This window comes from Boleophthalmus pectinirostris, unplaced genomic scaffold, assembly GCF_026225935.1.
Source record: "Boleophthalmus pectinirostris isolate CB_2022bp ecotype Guang Dong unplaced genomic scaffold, ASM2622593v1 HiC_scaffold_19, whole genome shotgun sequence".
In the NCBI taxonomy this organism is placed as follows: domain Eukaryota; kingdom Metazoa; phylum Chordata; class Actinopteri; order Gobiiformes; family Gobiidae; genus Boleophthalmus; species Boleophthalmus pectinirostris.
This window is the reverse complement of record NW_026571140.1, coordinates 15,850,368-15,861,739: the sequence shown is the minus strand read 5'-3', so window position 1 is coordinate 15,861,739 and position 11,372 is coordinate 15,850,368. Positions and strand designations below refer to the sequence as shown.

At 36.4% G+C, this 11,372-nt stretch overlaps 1 protein-coding gene across 1 annotated transcript; it reads right to left on the bottom strand.

Annotated features, from left to right (window-relative positions):
- Positions 1-717: 717 nt before the first annotated feature.
- pnoca (prepronociceptin a) lies at positions 718-7,325 on the bottom strand. Its single transcript, XM_020941730.2, has 3 exons — positions 7,244-7,325; positions 2,125-2,258; positions 718-1,322 (listed from the first exon to the last, which is right to left on the bottom strand). The coding sequence occupies exons 2-3, from the start codon at positions 2,245-2,247 to the stop codon at positions 723-725; spliced, it is 723 nt and encodes a 240-aa protein (XP_020797389.2). The 5' UTR covers positions 2,248-2,258; positions 7,244-7,325; the 3' UTR covers positions 718-722.
- Between the last annotated feature and the right edge of the window lie 4,047 nt (positions 7,326-11,372).

The following is an 11,372-nucleotide window of genomic DNA, read 5'->3' as shown; positions in this document are numbered from 1 at the left end:
TGTGTGTACAGAAAGTCTGCCTATTTGGTGTTTCTAGTTAACAATAGAATCTGTTCTGTGAGTCACCCCCCAAATTGCTTCTGGATTATCTACTGACTGCTCGTAGTTGAATTTCATATTCATTGGTGTTATAAGGCTATTTTTTTACACTAGTGTTTGCTGACTACAAATGAAATAAAAGAATGCTATAATAGTTGCTACTAAAGCAGCCTCCTAAGGTAAGCACAATAGCAAGAAACCAGAACAAGAAATATATTGGCATAAAATATTTTTTAGCCAACTGCCATGACACCAGAAGTGATGCAAACTACGTACTGAGGGCTAAGTGGAGGTTTGCTCAAAAGTTGACAGTTTAAGTGCTTAGGCCAAAACCAGCTCTCTTGATTCTTGGAATATAACCTAAAACAGATGTGATAATTTCAGATAAGTGAGAATTGAAAAACACCACTTAGGATTGGTAAACTAATCAGTGCTGGGTTATTCAAAACTAAAAATAATGTATGTATAGGTATAACCTGTGATATACAAGTGATACCTACAATCCTCATGTTCAGTAGAATAAATGATTGATAATTGACTAAATAAGATCATTCCATTTTTTTATTTTTTTTTGGCAAGAATGCTTTAAATTGTGGTCCTTTTCACACACTTGAAATTGATGTTGATTATTAAACCAGGATTCTCTACAATATGTGAGAGGCAAGATGAGCATATGAGCCCTGCTAGATTTCATTTTGAGAGGTGAGGTCCTCTGACACACTGTTGAATTCAGTTGCTCTAGCACTCATGCCTAGGTACTGCTTCAGGAATTCACTGAAACGTTTTTGGTTGTTCCATTTGCGGGCTGACTTTCGAATGCCAATGAAGCCACCGTATCTTTTCTGATATGATCTTCCTGGGGACATAATCTTCTTGTAGCCATGCCTCCCCTTTATAAAGCCCCCGAACCTCTTTGAAACACTCAACCCCACACCATCCAGGGCTCTTGTAGCCACATCAGGGTCAACGTCGCCTTGCCCTGCCTCATTTTCCAAGTTGTCCTCAAGAGACAAGGCATTCTGGGAATTGTAGGCCGTGTCTCCCACGTCACTCTCATCAATTCCAAATGACCGAGTCATATGATCGAATCGCTGCAAGGCTATTGGCAGAAACAGCTCTTTGTCTATGGGCTCCTCTTCATCTGGCATGAATGATTCCACCTCCTCCTGAGATCTTTTTCTTGCCACACCTTTTACAGCCTCTAATGGTATAAGCAGTGCCTTACGACAAAAGTCCCAAGAAAAAGCTGGGGAGACGTTACCTTCACACTCAATAAGACAAACCTAAGACAAATTGAAAAAATACATATTAATAATGAATTTCATACCATGCACACTCATATATACATACATGTATCTATGTATGGATATATGTAGAATTCTATGAGTGAAGAATTGCTATTTATACACATTACTATGTATCTAATCTCTAATCTGTATTTAAAGGGAACACACTGTATGTTATAATAGTGTTCCCTCATTATTAGCTTACTCAGGCTCATATTTTGATTGATGTATGTATGTTTGACCAATCCAGTATTGTCCTGCATTTGAGGCTCATAATAATCCTGTCTTCACCTGTACACTATCTCTGCTTTCTTTTCTGTATATAATTATTATTCCTTTAATAATAATAATTATTATTATTATTAATAATAATAATACCAATAATAATAATAGTGTTATTATTATTATTATTATTATTATTATTATTATTATTATTATTATTAATAATTAATAATAATAATAATAACAATTATTATTATTATTATTCCTAAAAATCCACTTCAAGTCATACATTTAGGGTTCAAGTTATGTTATTTCATTGAAACAAGCAGAAGAGTTTCTGTTGCTTGTTTAAACTGCTGAAATTTTTGAGCCCTACATGTATGGTCTGAGTTCTGAATGAATAATCACTAGCAAGTATGAAGTAGTGGGTGAGATAAAAGGTAGGTGAAAAAGATTACTCAGACATGCATGGGTCAATCAAAATATAAGTTAATGATGAAGGAGCATCACTATAACATGGTTTATAGCTCATAAAAGTAAATTTTACATGTCACATTTCAAAAGAGCTGTTCCTCACCATTGTGTTAAAGCTGAGCCGTTTGGGCAGTATATTGTTACAGGATAAACAGTCTGCTTGGCAGTCGCTCTGTCCGAAATCACACAGACAGAGCAGAAGCAGAGCCACCGTGGTCTTCATCATTCCACTGTCACCTACACATAAAGAAACATATGAAAATAAATAACTGTAAAGCAAAAATAAACAAATTATTAATACAAGATGGTTTGAGCTGTACAAACTAAATATATTTGTGACAATAGAGCTAATCAAAATACAATAGATGCAAAAGATGTGCCAAAAAATAAAGTGGTTTGACCTTATCCTGGTGGGAAGAGCCCTGAATATGGAGCCTGACGTCAGAAGCACACTGAGAGTTTTCATCTCATTTAACAAACTCGTTAACTCCTTTAATTGATGCCTCAATTAATGCCTCCGGCCACAATTTGACTCACTGTTTGTGCTGACATTACATCCTCACACAGGGCTTGTAAAACACACATAATGCTCTGATTTTTACACACACTCGTTTTAAGACACAGAGACAGCAAATGCTGAGGCCTGTTTAAAGCCAAGGCAATGAACCAGTCAGTGTCAAACCATATAAAAGTGTCTGTACCAAAAGGATTTGAGTAATTAAAAACTGATAAAAGTTTAATTGTTAAGCCTGCTTAGTTTGCTCTAACTGTCTATTAGCCAGTGACTCTGACAACTCAATCAAAATTAATTAGGCTTTAGATATGAAATAGTGAAAACATCTGTGTGTAGTTCATTAATAATTGTTTATTCTATGTGAAAAACACTGAAGGACACAGGAGTGGATTGGTAGACTTGGACAAGGTGGGCTGTGATTGCCAGATGGCACCAGTTGAGGACAGCTTGGGTGCACTCATCTGTCCTGAATGTGTCTCACTCTCCATCTTTCTGCCACTGACATCACAACAAGCAATGCATGAGGGACCCTGCTGTGGTTTTCATTCAGAAATTAAGATTAAAAGCTGATTTTTGATTCATTGTTGTGTTCAATGAATCATGTTACAATTTTCAAAGTGTGTGACTAATACTGTCAGATGAATTATTTTGCTGAGTCTTTGTCTGGACTTTTAAAACATATGGTCTAAAAAAATCGCTCAACATCAAATTCCTGCAGGGTTATCTCATTCTGACGCCTTCCGGGTTCTCTGGAGAGCTCTTCAAACCCAATTAGTGCGGTTTTAATGAACTGATTAACCATTAAATAAACCAGTTAATTAAGTCATTAGTGTCTGGTCCAGCTCTGAGGCACTGCTCGTGAGGGGAGGACGGAGATGGGGGTCTTGCATTGCACTGACAAGAAACGGATGACCTCCTATATCTAAAAAAATTAAAATAACTTGCTTCCTAGAGCTTAAAGGTCCTATATTAAGTAAAATGTACTCTTGTGATGTTTAAACCATATTATTGTTAGCCTCTCTACATGTCCAAAGCTCAAAATGCTCTGTTTTAACATGTGAACATGAAGCGGTAGTTTTCATGTTAACCACTACCTTTTACCTTTTGCTCAGTAGAGATTGGCAGTTCTAGTGAAGTTCAAATGACTCTAGTGAAGGTGTATGGAGTTTAAAACAAAGTGGAGCAGTTCTTGTATTACCACATGATGTCACAAAGTGGACCAGAGTGTTTTCTAAGAACTCCACAACTCCAGGTATGTTTTTGATGAGGAAACATTATAATATAGATCAGAAAATAGCGCAATACGGGCTCTTTAAGAAAAAAGGGACCATTTCAAAAACACTATTCTGTAGTCAAGGTTTGTAGACCTAATCTAAATACTCTCCATGCCAACACATGCCCCATGAGAACACACAGCAAGTGACAGCAAATGTTTCTCTATTACTTCTTTCACCATTACAGACATTTCTCATCAAGGCAGCCAATATAAAATAATTGACTCTCTGCACCAAAAGTGTCCTAAAGCCGGATTATACATGCCTGGATGGACACAATAGCCTACATATAGTACATTTCTTCACATTTTTTTTAACGCTAAGCTGCAGCGTTAGTTTATACATCATGCGTATAAGAACTTGGACAATTACATCAGATAAGGACTGCAAAGTAATTTAAGAGCACATGCAGAGGGCTAGCACTTTTCTAAAAAAGACAAATCGACCATTAATTATTTAAGCATAATCATCAATTTGGCTTTGTTGGTTGATGAGTCACTTTGACAGGTAATTAAATGTTACTTTATTTTTTTAGTCCGGAGGAAGATAACAGACCACATTTATCTGTCAAAAAATCTCTATGACTGACAACTTGTCGCATGCCCACTCAAAATACATTGTCCTCTTTGTTTTAACTGGAAGCTGTCCATTGATTGAGTAGAGAATCCATATGGGTCTATTGTAAAGGTCCATATACACAACCTGCCTTGACCCTTCCTACACAACCAATATGGAGGTTTTCAGATTCTAGACTGTGATACTGTTGTGTTGTACTCCCAGATGGGGGATAAGAGCCACTTTCTCTGCTGATTACATGGTATTTTCATTTTCTAAAAGGTAAATTAATAAATTCAGATATATGCACACCAGATGGGGGAGTTAGTTGGAGTCATAGGAGTGACAGGACAGTGGAATTAAGAAGATTCAGTTCACTCACTAGTACTTTTCTGTGGTAGTTTTTTGCGAGATCCTAATAATTTCGTGAAGTTTTGACAGTGCCACGCACCGTGTCCCCTTTTGGACGATCAATCGCGACACATGGCATGTCTTTATTCGACCAAGAATTGCTCGATTTGCCTACAGCCCTAGACAGACACAAACTAAATCAATTTCCCTTCTGAATGGATCTAATCACCTCAGGGTGATTAATGTTTTGGCCCACACACTGTCACAGAGTCATCAACCGTTTTTGCTTTTTTTTTTTTTTACTTGCAAAGGAAAACTTGTTTTAGAAAGTTAGCTTAAAAACAGAGCTAGCAATTGGAACTCCTTTTTTTTTTTTTTTATTCTGCGACACGCTACAGTTGTGTTAGACACTACAGAATTAACCTATAATGTAACTTTTTGTTACCACTTACCTACCTTGTTATGTGGTGTCTATATACTCAGTACGTGATATTTTCTCGAGGAGGGAAGCTCTGAAATCATACTAGGAGTTCATAACAATAGAATTAAGCTAACGTAAATAAGACGATTAGCTTATTGGCCCAATTTATATCTTACAGTATAACTACTTTTCTTAGACCAAAAAATTTCATTTCAGTCATTTTTTGTTTATTTACCTACCTATCTGCAAATATTGTGATACAAAAAGTTTTTTTTTTGTTTGTTTTTTTGGTTAATTCAAGGTTAAACAAAAATCACTGGTATCACCTGTCATTAATTTGAGCTGATGTCATAGAACAATTATGCAACTTGTTCTGAGAAAGGCTATTTGTTCATAGAGGCCTAAAATATGGCGTTAGACCCTTGAGAAGATGAAAGAGGCTAAATGACATCATGATACAAAAGGATGAGTGGTCTCCCGGTGAGGTAGGACATTGTATACTTGGCTAAACACAGTATGAGCAAAGCCTCCAGAGTGGACTTTAGCTGCACACCAGTCATGTCATTCAGTAATCCTTTTCCTGTATTCCACATTCAGCCTTCCTTTAGTGGTTTCCTTCTGGGGTCAGGGAAGTTTATTGTCCATAAAGGCAATGAGGTGCTGGTGGGAAAACTGAAGATTCCCACAAAGCACAGTGTCGATAGATTAATAGATTAGATATAGCCCATGAGAGACTTGAGTTGTGAACAGTAGATTACAAGTTACAGTCCAACAAAGAGTCCAAGCAAGGTCAATTAAATTGACACCCAAAGGACATTCCACATGATATTGGGTTAGTAGACAAACTTACTATTATTTATTTTCACAGTAAAAAGGCTGTTTTGCATTTAACTCTTTCACCTCCTTGGTGCTACTTTTCATTAAATGTAGTGATTGTAATGTAGTGATACATTGCATAGGCCTATATCAATAATCTAAAAAAAAAGTGAGATAGGCATAAATTGTCTACAAGAAAAGAAAATATAAAATAAAGATCTGCAAAAAGACAGGGACCTTATACTACCATGAGAAAAATGGGAATATTATTATTATCATATATTTCAATATAGCCCACCCTTTATTATCTAACACATTTATTTATATTTATACATTAAATATTTTGCATAGATGTGCAATCATTCAAGGTCATGTTACACCTCTAGAGGAAATTATAGGAGGGAGTAATGCATAATTAATTTTTATTTTTTTATTTTTTTTTTTAAAGAAGAATTGTAATCTCCAGTGAAGCAATTAGTTCAGTAGCTCATTATTTATATTAATAATGTTTGTCACTCAATTACCAGATTTATGAACTTTGAAATACTAATTAAAAAACTATGCTATAATACAAGAAACTAGTCAGTGTGTTAAATACAGACTAAAGAGGGCATTGAAAGTTTTCTCCATCAAAATGGCGCCAGTGCCGTCCTCAATTACATCAAATCCAAATAAGCCTGCACGCATTTATCTCTAACATTCACATTTGTACAAGTAAACGTTAATGTCTGTTCACCCTTTAAAATGACTTTCATTCACAAATCCACTCAAGCACAGCAGTAAATCAGGCCTTAACGATTCATGACTAATCAGGACAGATGATTTATGACCTTTTATTAAATATCACTAGACTCGACAGCATTGTGCAAGTGCCCTCATCACCTCATGCCCTCTGTATGTATTTGTTGCTTAATGATTTGAACCCTACTTAAATATCCTCAAGATGTTATAGGGCACACAACAGTTTTCTCCTCTAAAGGTGATGCATTGATTAGTGTAAAAAACATGTAATTACTGCCTTAGTCATAAAGGTCAACAGTAGATTGTTAATGTAATGTTAAAATCATTAGCTGGCTGTGCATTCCGCTGAAAGAACACAAAATACAAATTACACAAGTCGATATTTCAGTATTACTCTAATACTGCAATTGAAAGTAATGAAAAAGCTGAGATAAAGCATCCAAACAAGCCTAAAAACAAAGCTACAGTAAAAATATGATATTGTGTCCAGGGTCAAAGGTTAAGCATTTTCCTTGCCCACTCCCTCCATTGTGCAACTCCAGTGTCTTACCTGTGCTGAAATAATGGCGTGGGTGCTAGGACTCCCGTGGGTACAGGTTGATAGAGTAAGTCTATGTTTTCCTTCCTCACTGTCAGTTGGGTTTGTGGCTACGTGGAGGCTGGTCGCTGCTGCTCTTATAGGGACTCACCCCTCCCCTTCAACCTCCTCCTCTAATTCACTCGCTTTCAAAACTCCATCGTTCAGTGTGCAGGAAACACTAGACTGCTGGGATAAGGAGACTGAAGATGTTAAAGGTCCTATTTTACGCAAAAATCGACTCTTGTGACTCTTAAACCATGATAAAATGTTGTTACCTCATCAAAAACATGTCTTGGGTTGTGTTTTGTTTCATTTATTTAACCCTTTATTATTAGTCTGTCTATATGTCCAAATGTCAAAATGTTCTGTGATGTCATGAAGCAGTAGTTTTCAAGCTTTTACCTTTAGTTCAGTAGAGTTTGGCAATCCCGGGACTGAAGTTATCCAAATGATTGTAGTGAAGGTGTATGGAGTTTAAAAATACAGTGGAGCACTTCCTGTATTGCCACATGACATCACAGAGTGTTTTCTGTTTGAGAGAAAAACTTGCATATGCAGGATTTATATGTTAAACATGTGTGAATGGCACAAAACACAACTCATTGTACGTTTTTGATGATGAAGCAACATTATGACATAGATCAGAAAACAGTATAATATGGACCCTTTAAACTTCAAGTTGTACATAAATCATTGCAGAGACGTAAACCCAGTAACAGTATGTGTATTACGTGTATTATCTACAAAATAATGTAGGGGTCAGTGTTATTTTCTTGCCTGAGTGAAGTTATAGTGCGCTTGTTTAGCTTACTCATCGTTGTGTAGTGGAGCAGGAAAGTGGTATTGGAACTGTCATAAAGTCAGAAACAGGAAAACGTTAAAGGTTTACATTTAAAAGTTGACAAAATTAGTGTTTGTGAACTTTAAAGTATACAATATTTGCTGTGCCTTCAAAATGATCAAAGTAACCTGATCAGCAATCTGGAAAGGTTAAAGGAAAATCTCACTCTTACTGTATACACTCCACTCTGCTGAATAAAGCACATTCTAATTTCTTCTTTTTCCCACAATTGCAATATGTTTCGGTGAGGGTCTATAAAAGAAACCGTACTGTGCTTTATTCACAAATGCATGAATTTTTGTCTGTGCAGTTTACTCCACTCTGACTTCTAGATGTCCAGTTCAATCAACGTGTTGGCTTCTACTTCGATCCTGCTTCCACCTCCTGCCAATTATCGTCCTCACCTGCTCATCTCACCTGCTGTTGTGCGCCCAGCATCAGCCTGAGACTTCTGCCATTTCAGCCATTAGAGCAGTAAGTACAAATAAATGTCGCCTTACTTCCAATACTGATTTGCTATCACCATCACAATACTAAATATATTTGTAATAATTGTAATGCTAATAACTGAGAGACTTTCATAATGGCTTAGAATTATTTTCATAATCTGGTTCACTCGGATATTTTGAGAATGTATTGATTTTCCAAGAGTTTAACGAACCAAATCAACTCTGCTACTAATATGGTTGGTGTGGGAATGATGAATAAACCTGCATAGATATTTTGTCTATACATGTTAGATTTGGTTTTCGTAAGGGGGAAGTTTGCATTCACTTCTTTGATTAAAAGTGTTTTTCTTGTGGCACTTGTGAATGGGGAAGCTGGAGGAAATGTGTCACTCCCACACAGAGTGTTGGGTGTGCCGCATGTCCCTCGGCCTGTCTTTTACTGATGGCACAACAGTATTACTGTCATTCTGCTCACATACAAAAAACAGGGGTGGAAACACTGGGAAGCACGACTCATCCAAACTCCACTCTTCCTATTACGCATCTGTCCGGCCTTTATTACAGAGCGGACATGTCCTGCCTCGGACTGATTAAGGTGGCTTCGCTCTAACTCAGGTCTGCTTCGTGATCCAACAGCAGAGGCAAAAGATGCACAACCATTTAAATGTGAAATTAAAACACAGCAAAGCCACTCTGAGCAATTCATTTCACTTCTTAATTTTATATAAATGTAGTGTCTTTCAGTATTTCCCGACAAGTGCCTTATTGAAACTAATACACAACCACATCCCTTTTGCTCATATCACTGACAAAATAAAGTCCCAAAATGCATTATTATTCTGAGGGTTAAATTCAGTAGTTTTTCAGATTGTTTCAATGTATAATTAAATCTTTAACAACTGTTACTTAAAACAGTTAGAGCCTGTTATAACTGCCAGACTGAAGCTGTGACTTAACATTTGCCCGTAGGACAGACAATGACCAGAGTGAATGATCACAGGCAACATCGACTCTTATCTTAATCGAGAACAGATTCAAGTCGTGCACTTAGCAGTAGTGATGTTTCAGCTAATGTACAGTTGACCTTTTGTTTTTGGGTACCATAAACTTCTTACATCATCTCGAACATCCTCTGATAGATCTGGAGCCAGGGACAATTTAATAGAATTCATACCATTTCTCCTCTAAAGATTTTTTGAAGTATTTTGTTACATTCATATCTGAATACCTTTTTCACTTAATGGTCACTTCCTTGCTTGTAAATTTTCCGTTTTAATTCAAAAGAACTGATTAGATATTTTGGTGGTTAACCACTATCTTCAGACATAGGTGATCATTTCTTGAACACAAAATCACTTTATTTGACATGCACTGTGCATAAGGTTTATGGTTCAATAGCAAACATCAAAGCTCAGCAGTGCTTTATACAAAAGAAAGGTTTTCATATTTAGCAGCTTGGGTGTTAAAGCATAAATCTTAGTTTGTCAATCAGTTTGTCAAGGCAAAAAGTACAGGCTGTGATAATATACCCTTTCCTCTAACTGACAAGCCTGGCTGTTGTAACACCTTTACAGCCATGCCTTCAGAAGTCAATAGACCATTATTCTGTTTTTGTCTTGTGGCTTCTGCCTCATTAGCTGATAGTCATCGTCAGTAAAAAATAAAGCCACCAGCAGTCTGCCATAGGTTTAGTGCAAACAGGAGCTCAGTGGGAAATCTTACAAGAATTTTAAAGCCCTTAAACATTTGAACCAAAAAATATAAGCTATTTTTAATGTGTTTTTATTGCATTGAAGAAAAAAAAAAACACAGAAGAACATGCAACCTTAATGTGAGGGGACGTGCATCTCCACTGGTGATGTGCCATCTCCAGAAAATTACACAGTGTCGCTTATACCTTCCATAATAATAACCTGTAATATACTAACACAACATTAAAAAATGTTCATGGTTTGATAATTCTTTTGCATTTGTAACTAAATTACCATCCATGTTGTGCTTTCACACTTAAATTGTCCTTTTTTTAATTAAAAAAAAAAAGTTTATAGTATTAACTTAATTGAATTTGTTAATATGATAAATTTCACCCAAACCTAATTGAATACAGATAATGAGAGCATAGTCATCAGATGCGTATCTTGAGCAGTTCCATTCTCCTTTATCTTCATGGTGAACTAAATGGAGGAAGTAAACCTGGGTCACATCAGAAGATCGCAGTGACAGTAATGACAGACCATCTACAGTTCTGACTCATTGGCTTCAGCTCATTGAGTGCTTACTGCTGATTACACATACACAGTTCAAAAAGGACTCCAAAATTGTAAAAGAGTCATTAGGCTGTATTGAAGAGAAGTGCAGTTAATAGACAGTTACACCAAACAATCATGTTGGGAGTTCTCTGGAAGTAGGTTAAACAGCAGGAAGATGTATATATTCTGTCATATATAAAGTCAAATTTACAAAAAAATACTTTTTACAAAAAAGTACTTTTTACAAAACATTATCATAATAGTAAATAGTTGTTATTTTTACAGCATTTATTGCAATTGTGAGGCTAAAATTTTGTCACTTATTTGATTTGTCTCCCTGTATTCCTTTCTACTTTTTCAGCGTTTCTCCCTGTTTCTGCTCTTCTTATGGGGAGGACAGAGCGAGGTTGCACGGTTTGCCGGACGATAACAGATAACAGGGCTTATCTCCTGTGTGCCAGACGTTTATAGTCTTGATCCAATCAAGACCTGCTTAAAAGAATTCATTGACTTTTACGTCCGACGTTCAAGCCTCAATAAGACGCAGGTTCAGAAAAAAC